Raw genomic sequence first — 16,397 nt, 5'->3', positions numbered from 1 at the left:
TGTCTAAAAAGAGGTGGCTGAAACCCCCCAAACTTGTTTGCCAACTCCAGGATGAGAGCCCGAGAGTCAGACTGAGGTCTCCATCTCTGTGGGGCAGTTAACTTGGGACTCTAACTGAAAACTATTCTGTAAGTTCTTCTAACATGCTGACTTTGGGCTGTGGTGTAGACCTGTACTTTACTGATAGGGACCCATGTTTCCTCTGAATTTTCAGCCTTGTTTTGTTACCCTCATACTGCTTAGAACATGTATTGACACGCTACCTGGGTATATTACCAATAACCAATTCTTTATAAAGCACTTTGATCCCGGTCCTTTACAGAGGAGGTAAGGATCCGATCTGCCATCTTACAGATGGAGAAACTGAGGCATGGAAGTGAAGTGATGTGCCCAAGGTCACCCAGCTGGCCTGTGGTAGAGCCAGGGATAGAGTCAAATTCTGTTGCTCTGTCCACTAGGCATCACTGTCTGCCCTCTTCAGACTGTGGGGCATCCAGTTTAGCGGGTGTGGAATGAAGTAGTTTTAAAGGCTAGCTGGGTACCTCTTCATACACTCAAGATTAATGGAATGCCTCAACCCACCTTTCCATTTCCCCTCACCTCGTCCTCTGGCCCTGGTAGACGGGCTTGGGAGAAACTTCTCCCATGACTTACTGGTAGAGGAAAATGGGTTCTTAAGGTTAATATTGACTTGTTGGTGGTTCTTAGATTTTTTTCCCATGCAAGATCCTGCTCAAATTGCAGGTGGCACCTGTCTTCTCAGTCTGTAAACCCAGGAGTCATAGAACACTTTCCCTGGACTTACCACTGCTCCATATTCCTCCTTGTTACCTTGTGATTCCCTGCAGGTGATGTGTGCTCTAGGCATGCCTGCAAATAGACAGGCTGCTGTTCTAGGCTACAGGAGGGGCTGCCCTGCAATTCATTCTCTTCCTGTTTCTGCAAGACTGGCATTGTAACAGCTCGTGTTCAGCTCCCACCCTGATGTGTTCATCACACCTCGTAGCTGCCCACTCCACTCAGATGTACGTGTAGCTATGCCAGACACACTGTCCTCTTACAGCCCGAGCCCACACATTCCCATCAGTACTTGACCGTCAGGATGACCAGTTCTATTTCTGGCATACCATGACCTTTTAAGGATGGTTCCCTGCTCATCCCTGACCAACATCCCTGCTTTTTAAAGACTGTTCAGACCAGGATGTGATGATCTTTCCCTGGAGTTTGTCAAGATAAGGTATTGCCAACCTCAAGAGATCAAAGTCATGACTCGGGCTATCAATCATGATTGGCCCCAAAAATCATAGACTAAAAAAATGAGTATTTTTTAAATTGTCTTGACTTTTTAACTCCCTTCTATTCCTGTGCCAATGTGTGTGAGAGAATTTCAGGTTGAAAAGTCAACCTCTAATATGCACAAAAGTGCATACCTCTCCCTGGCTGCTCAGATGAAGACTTCACTTACCCCTTCCTGACCCCTGAGATAGGAGAAGCTGACATTACTGTCTTCACCTTGCAGCAACATTTCTCTACCTCCTGCTGCCCAGGATCGTCTTTACCTGTGTCCCAGCAACACCATTTCCCTGAGTCCCCCTCCTTCCTTGCCTCCTGCTGCCACAGGGCCCTCTCCGATCTAGTGCCATGCATGCAGGCAGGGCCGATCTGTCCCCTCCCCAAGGCTCTCATACAGAGTTCTGCTTCTGTGCCTATCTCCACTGTGGGATCTGAGGATCTTCGTGCATCACTGTGACAGTGCCTGCTGCAGGGCCAAAATCCTGTGATTTGCAATCTGTTCCCGAGACTTGGAAACACTGCCTCTTCCCCTGGCTGTTCGGAGGGGAGTCTCCTGCCCACCACTACTCCCAAGATGTGGGCGCTGTCATTCCATCATTGTTCTCTGCACCCCCCTCAGCTTCCACCACTGCCCACCATGTCCTCTGCTCCCTCCCTCTCATTCATCTTTCAGTGTCATTGCTGCTCCTCAGTCTGTCCTGTCCCGCTGCCTGCACTGTACAGTGGCAGCCATTTTGCCTGTGGCCAGGGCTTCAATGTCATTGAAAACAGTGGGAGGTGGCAGCCAGCCATCTTGCTGGCTTTAGCCCCAGTCATGTTAATGAGAGATGGTGACCGTTTTGAATATTGGTGAGTTGGAAAATTTGTGAGTTGGGCCTGTGATCATGGTTTTATGAGACAGGTGGTAAAAAAAACAGGCCCAAATTGCTAGTCGTAAAAGCGTGAGAATTGCAATACCTAGAGCTTGGTTTCAATAGAAAAACTTTCATTTCTGTCATCTGAACCTGTGTGTTGGGCTTTACGATAGCATGGCTGTATGGCCTCACTCATGCATCTTACTCAGCTGTTGCTGGAGAATCAGGTTTCCCTCTGCATACACTTGCTGAAGAAACCCCTCTTATGCCACTTAACATAACTCCTGGACTTGGCTAGCCGGTGCTGGAGATCCTTTGTCAGTGTGTAGCTATGAGATCAAATGCTCTTGGCTAAAGTTGTCAAGATGTGTCTGGAGATCATCAGAGAGCATCTGGAATTCTCCTGGCATTCCATGAGGGACATTCTTATACTTGTCCCTTCCGCTCAGAAATTCTGACTCGCTAGCTGGCTTTGGGTTCCATGTCTGATTTCTTGCTGCCCAGGTGACTTCTCATGCAATTCTAAAAGGTTCCCCCCATGCTGTACCCTTATTGCGTGCTTTGTAAGAGCTGCTTGTTTCCTCCTCACTCCTGCAAAGTGCCGCTTCCCAGGTGAGAGAGCTCACTTTAAGGAAGCCATTATCCTCCTGGAATTCTGATCTCCAGTATTGCCAACAGGAGAATTTTCCATCGACTTATGCCTTCTGTAATGGAAACCCAGATCTCTCCATGCACTTGGGTAGGAGTGTGTCTGCCCATCACTGTGAAAGGGCAGTGATTTCCAGTCTCCCAGATGACTAGTCTCCAGGTAGGAAAACTAATAGCGGACTAAACTAGGTTACTTACTGTAGCCTGAGGCCTCCTGAGTTTGCCCCTTCCGAGACCGCCCCTCCATCTGCCTTGATTGTCTTCAGGGAGCAGTTGGGTTTGACACTGGAAGTTCGGAACACTGAGGAGCTGAGTTGCTGCGCTTGGCTATTTATAGCCCTCATGTGGCATAGCATGTGCAATCCAAGAGTGTGCATCTGTGGATTAGAAAAGATGCACAATTCTGGCTGCGAGTCTGCAGTCTAAAATAACGTTGTGAGATTTGAAATATAATTTGAGAAGCTGCTAGAGCATGTGACTAAGTAAATTTGTAAGTCCCTTTCTGAGGTGGAGTTGTGAAAGAGATGACATGCGGATTATTTTTGCCATTTTGAATGGAGGCTCTTTCTCTACAGCTTGATAATTTTAACTACCTTTAACATTTTGAGACCAGTACACGGTTTCAGGCATTTGGATAGTTGTTGCTTAGCAACAAATCACCAGGGGCAACTGTGTTCCTTTGGTCTCGTTCCAGAGCCCGATAGGTTTTATAAACAGTTTCCCTTGCTATGCCACATGTCTATACCCAGGTGAAGATTAAATGGCTTGTTAATTTTTTCAACAGTGACAAACTTTCCTTATTAAAGATCAGGAAAACTTAACTTTTTTAAATAAGTGTGAATGTTAGCAATACATCTGGCTGCATGCACAGCTGCTCTGAAAGCCAGAATAAGGACAGTATCTTCCAGTGCTCGGAAATGAAGGGGGAGCTGGCATGCCCAGACTTAGAACTCCCTGTCCCTGCAACTACTGTCCCAAATGGCAGCAGTGGGAAATGCGAGTTGGGCAGCCACACATTCAGACACTGGTATCCTCACCTGTTTCAGAAAGTGAGGTGAGGAGCTGGGTAGATCAAGGGATTCCTGGTGAAACAGGAGCCGTTCCGTGGCTTTTTAGCCACCAGTTCAACTCTGGCCCCCATTGGCAATGATGGAAAGCCATTAACTATCATTTGGCTTCCTGTGTGAAATTGTACAAGGGTTAGACATCATGGTCACAATAGACACTGATGGAAATCCTGAGCTGAAACAGATATAGAACTGAATGGGCATGAAGATTGACTTGAATTCCTACCCATAGGCATTTCCTCCACATTGGGCTGGCATGGAGAAGCCTGTCCGTCTGCTGGGCAGTAACTGTTCTGTGGATACACTTCATTCTTTATCCCAATGAAGTGTCTGTTAGCAACACTGAATTCCTTTACTGTCCGAGCCCATGAAGATAGAATTCTGTAATGTTATAGTGCACGTGGATTCTACAGACGTGCAGTTCTAGCACACATGGGGGGGGGGGGCTGTTCTCCGTTATCTGTTTGCTAAAAGAGGTTTCCTAGATAATGAAAGCTGCTTATATTCCTTTTTTCTTTGCTCTCCTTGCCTCACAGATAGACAGAATAAAGGTAAGGCTGTTTCAGTTAATTGGTGCTGTGTTGTGTGGATGTAGCTGGAAAATACACATTAAGGAGAGATTTTTAAATGCTATTTGTTCTACTGTTACCTGGGTAATTGAGTTGAAGGCCATAATGGCAAGCAATTGTCTAACAGATTTACTTTTTTCTGAATATAAGCCAAAGTTAGTACAAACTTCTCACTGAACATAGGCTTTTAAATGCAATTTTCTTTATCATCATATTTGGGAAAAATCTTGCGCTTAGACATTTCAATGCACCTGCATATGAAGCACCATTGATAAGTTCAGATACCAGTTGTACCTGCAGTTACAAGTGGGTACAGAAATAGAAAGTGTTAACACTGGGCTGTAGGCTGAGTCCTTTAACTTATTGGTTTCCCAGCACATTATTTTCAGAATCGTTTTTATGATGTGTGGCACTGAAACAAACACACTGATTTTCAAATGTTAGTTTGTTGTGAAGATCTAGATTAAAAATAAAGCTAAGTTAGTAGCTTAAGAAAGATGGTTAGTTTGAGCACAGCGAATCTTTGTGTGTCAAATGGCCTTTCCTCTTTTAAAAAACTTGCTGACTTTAAATGTACGTCACCATTTTTAATAAGGTAGCACAAAGATTTTGTCCTATATAAGGTGAGCTAAAAGTCTGCTTCAGCCTCTTAATGGCATTCTTGTAAGTCATTGGGAATTCTGATGATTCGAGTTCGAATCCTTTATGTAGTAGGTCTGACCTGTTTTTTCTTTCCATAGAGCCATACACTGTAGGCTATAGCCAATCCAGCCTGATCCATCTGGTGGGCCCATCAGACTGCACTCTACATGGATTTGTACATGGAGGTGAGTAGCTTTGGTTTTACCATGGTTGCATAAAAGTGTGATGTGTAACTTTAGAACTCAACTGCCAGATTATCGTTTAGCAAGAACTAAAATACAATAAATGTAAAGGCTCTTAATAGCCAGCATAATGAAATCACACTCTGATCCCGGGTCCGTTTACGCAGCTCGTGGCAGTGAGCTCCAAGCCTGGGTGAGCAGCCTTGAGTTGGCAGGACTTGCCCTAGCGCTCTAAAAACCAGTTGTAAACGGGGCTTTGAAGCTGTGGCCTGAGCTGCAGCTCGAGCTCTGAAGCTAGCCCTGTCCCTAGGCTTCTGAGCCTGAGCTGTGGCCCAGCCACAGCTTCAAAGTGCGGTTTGCACAGCTATTTTTAGACTGCTAGTGTGAGCCCTGCTAACCCAAGTCTGTCTACCCAGGCTCGGAGGCTCATTGCCGTGGGCTGTGTAAACAGACCCTTGGGGGCTCTTACGGAAGAAGGGAAGTGAGGGAAAATACAATTTATTTTTTTTTTATTTGTAGTGTGGTAGCACCTAGAAGCCCCTGTTGTGGCCCAGGCACTCATGCTAGGCATTGTGTGAAGATATGAAGTGAGTCAGTCAGACCATATTAGATTAGGCTGTGCTGAGAATTGTTAGAGGTACTATGAGCACTTCTCAGAGAGGAGTGTCTAAATTCCCATCTACATTGGTGTGTGATACCAGCTCTGCAAGTGTTGCCCAAGGAGAGCGTATTGCATATTCACAGTGGTGCATCAATTCTAAACACACATGCTCAGATTGTTATGTTATTAAATACATTTGTGTGGTATGTACTTCTATAGGAATTGGATTAGTTAATCCCTGTACTGTAAAGTACTTTATTTGTATTGAAGAAACTGTTTGTTTTTCAGCTCTGATTTTCCTAGTACTTCAGTTTTAGTGACGTTAACTACAATAAAATTCCCTAACTGGTGACCCTATTGTGTTGGGCACTGTTGCATGACACTTTCTCCTTACCTTCCCCCCCTTATGCGTCTTGATCTCTGGAATTTGGCTCACTTCAAACAGTAGTTTTATAATGTCGTTTCCATGCAAAAATGACTGCAACTTTAATGTACCAATGTGTGAAACTTATTCACTGATATGGAGTTTGATATCTGCATGAGCCACTACCGTTGGTATTCTGCAAGGATCAATAACAGTCAAGTTCCTGTTAACTCACATTCAGACTGGGAAGGAAAGTTTAGATGCTAAATTACTTTCAACTTTCTACAAATTGCAACACTTTTGTCAGTTTATGCAGAAGAGTCTCTACTGACACATGCTTACTCTTCAGCTGGTATTTGGGATCTGTTTAGCAGCAGCTTCACAACGCACCATTTACTTGTTTAGTGTGTTGTGTATATACAGTTGATTCATAAGATGTGCTTAACATCAAGCACAGTCACCTACTACAGCAGAGAACAGAGCATGCCGTGTGGCAGTATCGAGACTGGATGAACGGAGTAATGGTCTCAAGATAATGGAGTGGTGCAATTTTCTCATTTACCTACAAAGGAATCTGAAACTAAATAAATCAAACACTCCAGTAAAGCAGTAATTCAGTAAATGCTTTCTTTGCAGAGCCATTAAATGGTCATGCCCATTTATCTACATGGAAGGAGTGCAGAGTTACTCCTTGTGAACTGTTAAAGTGCTGGGAATATTCAGCTAGCTTCTTTGCTAAGATGTCATGTTATGCAAATGAAATGTCTTCATTGCTTCACTCTAATTTGGGGAACCCGGTGTCTTCCTCCTGTTGCAGCCACTGGGGGTGGTGGGCCTCAGGCTTTGGTTCCCCCCTTCTTGGGTCAGGTAGCAATTTTTGTTGTCAGAAGGGGGTCATGATACAATAAAGTTTGAGAACTCCTGGGTTAGAGTGATCCTAAAATAACCCAAACAGTAATAGGGTTCTACATATCATAACTTAACCAAGTCAAAATTACTTTTCACTGCAATTCTCAGAGTGCAATCTCCCTGCCAGGTGTCATCTTCCAAATACCCCGGCAGTGTCTGTACAGCACTTAAAGTGTGAAATTTTTTATGAGTACGGTTTTTTTAGCCCTCAAACTGAGTCAAATGGTGTTTAATCAAACTTTCCAAAAAATTTTCTGGGCAGATGACAGAAAATGGGAGTTAGATTGTTTCCAGTTTATTGTAGCAGAATAGCTGCTTTTATTTCACCCTGTCTTAGCACAGGATCAAGCCAGTGTTCTGGTTAAATTTATTTTCTACTACATGTCCAGTAATTGTTTGTTCCTGTTGCTCACTAAGAATCTCATTTTCGGTCAGGGTTTGTGTAAAGTTTACTGCAAGATGAAAAGTATTAGAGGGGTAGCCGTGTTAGTCTGGATCTGTAAAAGTGGCAAAGAGTCCTGTGGCACCTTGTAGACTAACAGATGTATAGACATATGCTTCAATATGTCTGTTAGTCTATAAGGTGCCACAGGACTCTTTGCTGCTTTTGCAAGATGAAAGAAGATGGTCCTTTGACTTGATTAGTCTGTCCATTTAAGAATTGTTTTCCTTTGTTAAATAACGCTAAAATTGGGGAAACAAAGGCTTAGGCAAATGAGATTTGCCCTCAGTGTCATCAGCAATGCCTGGCCCTTGGAAATCTCTGTATATAAACTATAGCATATTAATTTATAAGGGTTCTGGCTTCTGGTAATGGAAGTATACACTGAGGGAGCAACAGTCTGGTGCCTTTGGCTAACAAAAGCTCTGCACGGTCATGTCTTAACCAGACTTAGCGTTGCCAGTGTTGTAGATCTAAAATGTAAATGCCATCTGTATAGATGGAATTCAAAGGTGAAGTGACCAGCATCTAGCTCTGCAATACGGCAGAAATATACAGCCAGCCATACCTCCACATTAAGTTGATGTGACTAGTTAAACTTTTGGTTTCTCTCATGTAGAAGATAATTTGATAGCTGACGTGGGAATAAATTAGAGCAGAGTTTAATTTAGTTTTTAAATTGAGAGGTGTGCCCTTAAGTACTGATCACCTACGAGCAAATTAAATCTGGCTTAACGTAAAGGAAGAGAGACTGTTGGATGAGTTGTAGGAGAAAGCAACACCCTTACTTTTGAGTAAACAAATTTAAGTCCAACCTGCTAGTAAGCAAAACAAACTTGTTGGCTCTGCTTTCTCCAGTATAGAGATATAATCAGGCCCAATTCATTGCTCTCATGACAAGATCCAGAATGAGCAATCAGAGAATGGAAGTGTTACAGGAGTAAATAACCATTCCGTGCAGAATGATGTTGCTGATAGCACATTGTGAAGATGTGCACAGTCTGATTCCAGAACTTGTGGAATGAAAGCCTTCAGTTTCTAGCACCTGCAATTTCAATAGGATTGTACAGGCAAATGTATCCAGTTTCCTGCTCCTCTTCTAAACAAGAATATAACTGGGGTATCATCACCAGAAACCAAGGTATAATTAGCAGCTGTGAGGGTTAAGTGGCATAAAGCAACTGATGCTGCAACAAACACAGCACCATGTTCTATTTAAAACCCAGTGTAAGTCACAGGGTCCTGGAAAAATCCCACCAAAGCTGTGGAGTGATGTCTGCTGTGAAAATGTGATGTTCAGTATACTGTTTGAACCTTCTTTAAATTTAGCCTCCAGCTTTAATCTGTACTTACAAGTTTTTGCCTTAAGAAAATTAATTTGAAACTTTACTGACTCATTCTAATTTGCTTTTGCATTTTCAAATGTCTTCAGCTGCTGCTCTTACTCAATAAATACATCTGAAGTGAGAGCATTTTCCTCAAGCTCATTAAAATGAGGAGGTTTTGAAATGGCTTTTCCCTGTTTGTAAGACCTTGTAATATGAGCGCTTCTGCCTCCTAACTCTATCTTTGTCTGTCAGACATCTCCAAACCGTTCGAATGGAGTGAAAACCAGCACTGCACTTGGTTCTCATTTCTCTTTTGTATGCAACTGTATTAATGTCAGCGCTTGGAAAGGTAAATGGTCTTGCTTTAGTCAGTCATACCATGAAGGGAGACATCATGGAAATTTCCAGCCTTGTTCTACTCCGCTAACATAGATCCTAATCTGCAGCAGGCCCCGTTATTGTGGTCCTGTACCCCTGCCCCCACACTGCCGAAGCACTCAGTCCTCCCCTGCAGTTTCATTTGGTGACTCACTTCAGCCAACGGGATTGACGTATGCAAACAAACATGAGGAAATGAATGGTGACTGCCCGTATTCTTTTCTCCAGTGCTCCCAGGACCAAATGGGAACGATGAAAATCTGTCAGCAAACTCAACAGGCTCCTTCCCATTGATGCCTGGAATGTTCCCTGGGACTCAGGAGTTGATCACTTGCTGGATTCAGAAGTGCTCGCATTACAGATAGACAGGCAGCCAGACATGCCACTGAGTTTTGGATCTCACTTCACTTGGTCAACAAGAATTTGGGTCCCACGTAATATTAATAGGGTACGTCCATACCAGGTTGCATTTCTGCTCCTGTCTCTGCCTTGATGAACATGGAGGTTTTGAAATCAAAGGTTTTCTCTGCACTGTCTGACCAGTCGTGGTTTCTTCGTCCATTTTCTGAAATATTGAGCTGTGCTGCCCAGCTGCTGGTGGGCTCTGAGGGCTCAAAGAAGTAAACTAAATTCAGAAGAAAGGGAGTAATGTAAAGCAGGCAGCACTCTTTCCCGCCTCTCATGCTGGCTTCAGTAGAAGGTTTCCTTCATATGCCTGCTTCTGTAGGGAGGAGTGGGGGCCCCTTATTGCCCTGTTGGGCTGTGAATGCCTATAAAGCGTTCAGTGAGCAGCTGGGAGCTTGTAACGGGACATTAACATAATCACTCCTATAGAAGTAACCCTTCGCTGCATGATTAGTTGTAGCTAGTGGAGAAATGAGCTGTTGCTCTGGAGCTGTGTGCAGGAACGTTGATTTTACTGGGTGCCTGACCTGGTGGTGCCAACTCTTGCAAGGTTGTTTTCTTTTGTTTTTGTTTTTCTTGGTTTTGTTTTTTTCCCCCCCTGAAGTCAAGAAGGAGCAGTCAGAGAATGGAAGTGTTACAGGAGTAAATAACCATTCCATGCAGAACGATGTTGCTGGTGGAGCTCAGCTTTCCTTTTAAAATGTCCCTTTCTAGCACTCATGGTTATAGAGAGAAGCTTCAAAATGTAATCTGAGTGACGCTGAAAGGTGTAAAACAGAAGGCAAATGAAAACTTAAAATTTACTTTGAAATTCTTTTTAAGCTACTATCGATTTGGGGGAGCCTGTGTCATGAGTTCTTTGAAAACTTGGGGATGGCAATATTGCTGGACTGCGGATGACCGAGTTAGTTAGCCACTGTAAGTCGGTTGAGTTCATGCTGTGTAAGTCACAGTGGCTAATGCCTGTAACTATAGGGCTCTCATGGAGTCACTAACATCAAACCATGATTTCTTTAGTGCAACTGCAGTTGTGTATGTAAAAGTTGAAACAATGAGAGCAGTGATGGTGATTCCATTATTAGAGATTTCCTTAATCAAAAAGGAAGAAATATTGTATCTTCCAGCAGGTGAGTCGGTACCATTTGTGGTGATAATCAAATGAGTGATTAATTTGGCAATTGATCTTTGATTATCAGCAGTTAAGTATGCCCAGTGGTCGGTGATGGGATGTTGGATGGGATGGGGTTTGAGTTACTGCAGAGAATTCTTTCCTTGATTGCTGGCTGGTGAGTCTTGCCCACATGCTCGGGGTTTAGCTGATCGCCATATTTGGGATCAGGAGGGAATTTTCTTCCAGGGCAGATTGGCAGAGGACCTGGAGGTTTTTTGCCTTCCTCTGCAGCATGGGGCGCGGGTCACTTGCTGGAGGATTCTCTGCAGCTTGAGGTCTTCAAACCACAATTTGAAGACTTCATTAACTCAGCTGTAGGTTAGGGGTTTGTTATAGAAGTGGATGGGTGAGATTCTGTGGCCTGCTTTGTGCAGGAGGTCAGACTAGGTGATCATAATGGTCCCTTAAAGTCTGGGTCTGATTACTATAGTAACTCGTCATTGCCAAGCATTCCTCTGCCACTGGGGATTATGTAATTAAAACAGTCTGGGGAACATGAGCACTTCTTATAAAATTGAATATGCTGGTGTTTAAGGGAAGGCAGGTCAACATCCCTTTTAAAAGCCCTATTTATCGTGTGGCTCCTTCCTTCAGGATCCAACCTAGCTTGGCAACATCCTACCTCTGTCCACCCCCCAAAACATTCTATACCCGCTATTTCAGCTCTGGTTGGTGGAATGGTTTGGGGACAGTCTCATGGCTGTGCAGCACAGGGTCTCCAGTTCTTCTTCAGCCAGTGGTGACTGATAACTCAGTGCCAGCAGCTTGTTCAGTTTGGAGGTTGGAACAGAAGAATGCATACTGATTAAGTGACCCTACCTCCCTGACAGACATGCTGAGCACAGTGGAATGGCTTCATTCATGGGGCGCTTCCTGCACGCTGAGCCCTTTGAGGGTGCGGAGGAAGTGGGGAAAGCAAAGGGGATGCTCCCAGAGGGACAACTTTTTATCGCATTACTTCTAATAGGGTAGGCATAGCTCAAAGGCTGCCAGGCTTCTTTGAATTGATAGCCCTGCACCGTGGCTTTGCTGATGAGTTAAACTTGGGCAGAGTTAGTCTAGTTGCTTTTGGTATTTGTCTCCCAGACTTATTACAGATGTTGATTTCCCGTTCAGGCCTCACATCATCTGTTGCCTGTGGATAACTTTAATGTTAATGGGTTGTGTGTATCCAGCAAGGGGGAAAGGGAGCCCTGTAAAGAAGCAGACTTAGGGCCTAATTCTGCCATCCTCCTTCTAGCGAATAATGCTCAGCTGTACATTTCCCATTTGCCTAGAGTGGGGTTATTCGTGGAGGGTGGGGCCAAATCAGTCCTGTAGACTGGTAGCCCCGAAGAACATTCCAGTCAGTAACGTTGATGGCAAATTGCACCTTGCTTTGCAAAGGCTTTCTCAGCAAGCAAGGCTTCTAGCCGGCTGCTCAGGCAGTCCGGATCGCTTGGAAGTCAAGCGGAAGGTTTACATCATTACTAGGAGTCAGGACCACTTTGCCTTTTTAGCTGCTTTGCTGGTCTAACTAGAGCCAACCCGCTGTAGGAAATGGCTTTCCTTCAGCCGAAGGGGAGGTCTTGCAGAGAGACTAGTTGGGTTAAGACCCTCTCATTGCTAGTCCCTTGGACTGTGAGAGAAGAGGCAAATTCCTGTCTGTTAATGGTGTTTGGCGCCTGCTGACAAGGAGAAACTGCTGCATAACGCTCATCTGGCTCCCTTCAGACTGGACACGACTCCTTTGTGTGCCACCGGCACCTGGAAGAAGCTGGCTGCGAATTCAGAGTGCGAAGGAAATTCCATGTATCTAGGAAGCGACTGAGACTCTGGCCAGACCACATCAGAGTCCACTTTCTGTTAGAAATCAAAGGGAGTAAAATGCTGGCTCCAGCAGGTGAAGCTTCCTTACCAGCGTCAGAAGAGAGCAGGCTGATGGCGATCAGGGAAAGAACAAGGCCTGTCAGGTACGACAAAGTGGGGTCTGCTGACCCTTTCCTTGTTACTCAGTGTTATAGCTGCTGTGCACTACACAGAGGAGGACAGTCAACGTAGACATCTGTGGAATAAGGGTCAAGACTTATAACGCTGACCTTCCCCAGCCTGGGGTTGGAGAGGCTGAACAGTAAGGGTTGGGTGTCAGTGACTTCCCATGAAGTGTGTAAATGCTTTAAGTCACGACGCTTGGCTCTGGAAGAGAGCTCTGGAGCATGTATGTCTGTACCCTGCAAGTGCAGTGTCTCCGTTTTACCCAGAGCTGCTTGCACACAGGCACTGTCTGAGATTTCTGTGTGTAGCTGGTTCCTAGTAAATAGCTGTTGTGATTTGACGAGGGACTTGTTGGGCCCTTTGGGGGTGTGATTAATTGACTTTAGCTGAAGAGTAATGGGATGCTGCATTTCAAGCCCTCTTCTAAATCAGGGTTAATGTGATTTCATTTGTCTCTGACAGACTAGCAATAATGGCTAACATAGAAAAGCAGAGAGATGTGCACATATGTCTCTTTCAGAGCTAGTCTGTACTAAACTGTTATCTCCCTCTCCAGAGCAATCCTTGTGCTGTGGAAATGAACCCTGTTCTGGCTGATCAAGGAGATCAGCTAGATGAGAACCAGAATGGGGGATCTGCTTGTCCCACAACCTAGCGCATGTGTGTTGTTGCTGCTATTGGTAACTGTACACATAACACTGGTGTTTCTGTGGGAGAGAACTTAAATCACTTGGCATCAGAAGTGGAGCAAATTCATAACTGGAACTCCAGTATACAGGATGGGATGCAAGCAAACAGCTGTAGCGCTAAGCCATACCTCATTATGACACCTCTCTTCATCCTTGCAAGCTACACTGGGAGAGCCTGAATATAAAAGCCACCTCTGGTGACGGTTGTGTTGGTGGCTTTTGTGCACATGAACACCTGTCCAGCGCAATAGACAGATAGCCATTACACTCTTGCCATGGACCACTGGTGTGGTGGCAGTGAATCTCAGCCATATGGCCAATTGCTTATTTCAGTCATATTTCCTTAATAGTCCTCTTCAGTGGCTGCATATGCTGTTTGGCATTTCTGTCTCATCTGGTGCGGGAGACTTGTCTTGAATAGTGTGGGGTGTGATCAGTTCTTGAGACACAATATCCTCTGTTTAACCAACTAACACTTCATGCATATATATTGTCAGGAGCGGCAGCAGGGTTTTTGGCGCCCTAGGCGGGGGTCCTTCCACGCTCCCGGTCGTTGGTGGCAATTCTGCGGCGGGGGGGTCCTTCCGCGCTCCCGGTCTTCAGGGCACTTTGTCGGCGGGTCCCGGAGCAAGTGAAAGACCCGCCGCAGAATTGCTGACGATGACCCAGAGCGCGGAAGGACCCCTGCCGCCGAATTGCCGCCAAAGGCGGCAAAATGCCGCCCTCCCAAATCCTGGTGCGGTCGCCTAAATGGAAGCGCCGGCCCTGTATATTGTCTCTGACCCACCTGTTTCCCCGGAAGCTGTATAAGTACTTGTTGGGCTTTGACTCCTTGTTAGCCATTTTAATTAAACTCACGTAGTGAAAGTCTTTGCAGCTTGAATGAGGCCTTAGTGTCTCTGGCTTGATATTTAATTCCAGAGGTGCTGAGTTCTAGTGGATTTTATAGATGAGTGGGAAGCACTCCTGAAGTCAAGACTTCCGTATCTCCTGGAAGTAAAAACTACATAATTGTTTTTCTATTCTCCCAACAGAAAGCTTTCTTGCCCAAAGCTTTGTCAGCACTTGGCAGCTCTTTGGTTCCTAAATCAATATGTTTTTCTCCTGATTATTCTGGGTTTAAGGAAAGTTCAGCAAAGTTTCCCCTCTGGCCCCCCATCTCCCTTAACAGTAAGTTAACAGGATGCACAGTGAGTATCATGCACAGCAAATGGCAGTGACACTGTGTGTAGTGATAGGTAGGATAATATACTTAAAGCAGAATCAGATGGTATCTGTAGAGTAAGTCAGAGTTTAGGTTTAATCTAGCTCTAACCGTGGTGGTGATCTGCTACGGAAGAAAGGTGGAATAATCTCCCAAGTGTACCATTGCTGTAACCAGTGTAGAGTGGGGCTATCACACTAACCAGTTACAGGCCGACAGTTTGTTTGAGTTTAAGGAGGCACTTACCTACATGAAACTAAGCCAATCTAGCAAGCCATCTATCGTTGTGGTGACAGCTCCTGTTGTGTGGAGGGGTGTGTGCGGAGGAGGGGGGTAAGGGGAAGAGGGAGGGAGAGATCCCTGGAATAAATTTAATCTAGATATTCAGAGTTTGTGTGAAATCCCAAGTCCTACTCTTGCCAACTCTTGTTTGGTGGAGTGGCCTCTCTGTAGCAGTAGGAATCCTTCAGCTTGCTGACTGCAGGAGCAGGCATCACTTAGTCTTTATAGAGAAGTGCAGCGAGGCTCCTTATTGTAACAAACATGCTGCAATATTTCCCACTAGATGCAAGCAATGAGAATATACTAGAAAAGACTTCTTGTGAATTAGATATAAACAATTAAAATATCTATATATAAAAATAGATAATTACATTTTATAAACTGTTAGCCCCACTTCAGAGGAGCTTATTTAAGTCGCCCATTAAAAACCTAGAAGGCACTTTGGGTGCCTTATATTAATCTGAAATCATTTTGGTGTGTGTAGTGTTGGAATCAGGGGCAGGTATTCTGGTTTTTAGTGTGCTGTTCCCTACTCTGCGGCCTGATCCAAACCCCTTTGACATGAACAAGAGTGTTCCTCTTGACTTCGGTGGGCTTTGGCTCAGGCTGTTATGTTAAAAAAACTAAACTCTTCAATCAAAAATGGAATAAAATAAATGAAATACTCTCCTCTAACCAGTCCTACTCTTCAGTTTTATAATGCTTACTGCTAGTTTTCTCTCTCCTTGAAACCTACCCCTGGCATAATGCCTCCAAATCATTCCCATCTAGCATTTGTTTTGGCAAGTGCTGAGCTGGAACTCCTCTCTCTCCCTCCTCACTAAGCTCTGTTCACTGTTACCTCATTTCCCCCCACTCCATTTATCTGTGGTGTCTTCCTATCTGACACCAAGACGGTAAGCTGTCTGTATGGCACCTGGCAGCATGGAACGTAGGGCCAGGACTGGAATTACCAGACACGGCTGGAACACAAATAATAGTGCCACGCTTCCCAATTCATCTGTTACCGGTTTGGATTGGTAAAAGGGGAACATTTTCTTTGCTGTGTTGTCAAATTAAGGTTAGGCATTCTTCATGAATTCCATCCAGTAGCTCCTGTTTGAAGAAAAACATGACCTCGTCGTACATCAGATGCCTTTGAAAAGTTTTTTTTAAGGATCTATTTTTAACAATGTTTTCAAAGATAGTCAACATGCTGTCAAAACTTAAGATCCACAGACAGTTAAATGTTACATTCAAAAATATCTGCAGTACCAGATGTTTGGATTCACGTTTAGGCCAAGTACAGCTGCTTTTTTTAATGTGGGAAAGAGAAAAGTGACACATTTGAGAAATGTAAATCCTACAATTATGTTATCTCTTGAATTGCAAATCTCAGATTATAAATACAGAACA

The 16,397-nt window shown here is 44.5% G+C and overlaps 1 protein-coding gene across 8 annotated transcripts in view; it reads left to right on the top strand.

Annotated features, from left to right (window-relative positions):
* Positions 1 to 16,397, top strand: part of ACOT7 (acyl-CoA thioesterase 7) — a 99,320-nt gene that overhangs the window by 42,164 nt on the left and 40,759 nt on the right. For 6 of the 8 annotated variants that reach the window (XM_030537573.1, XM_030537577.1, XM_030537571.1 and 3 more), the window contains 2 exons: positions 4,399 to 4,413; positions 5,172 to 5,258. In XM_030537573.1, coding sequence (XP_030393433.1) covers positions 4,399 to 4,413; positions 5,172 to 5,258 — 102 coding nt within the window. The remainder of the gene's footprint in view (positions 1 to 4,398; positions 4,414 to 5,171; positions 5,259 to 16,397) is intronic. The other 2 variants (XM_030537572.1, XM_030537575.1) reach the window with 1 other exon arrangement.

The sequence above is a fragment of the Gopherus evgoodei genome, chromosome 18, assembly GCF_007399415.2.
Source record: "Gopherus evgoodei ecotype Sinaloan lineage chromosome 18, rGopEvg1_v1.p, whole genome shotgun sequence".
NCBI classification, from domain to species: Eukaryota; Metazoa; Chordata; order Testudines; family Testudinidae; genus Gopherus; species Gopherus evgoodei.
This window is presented reverse-complemented; position numbering and strand designations above follow the sequence as displayed.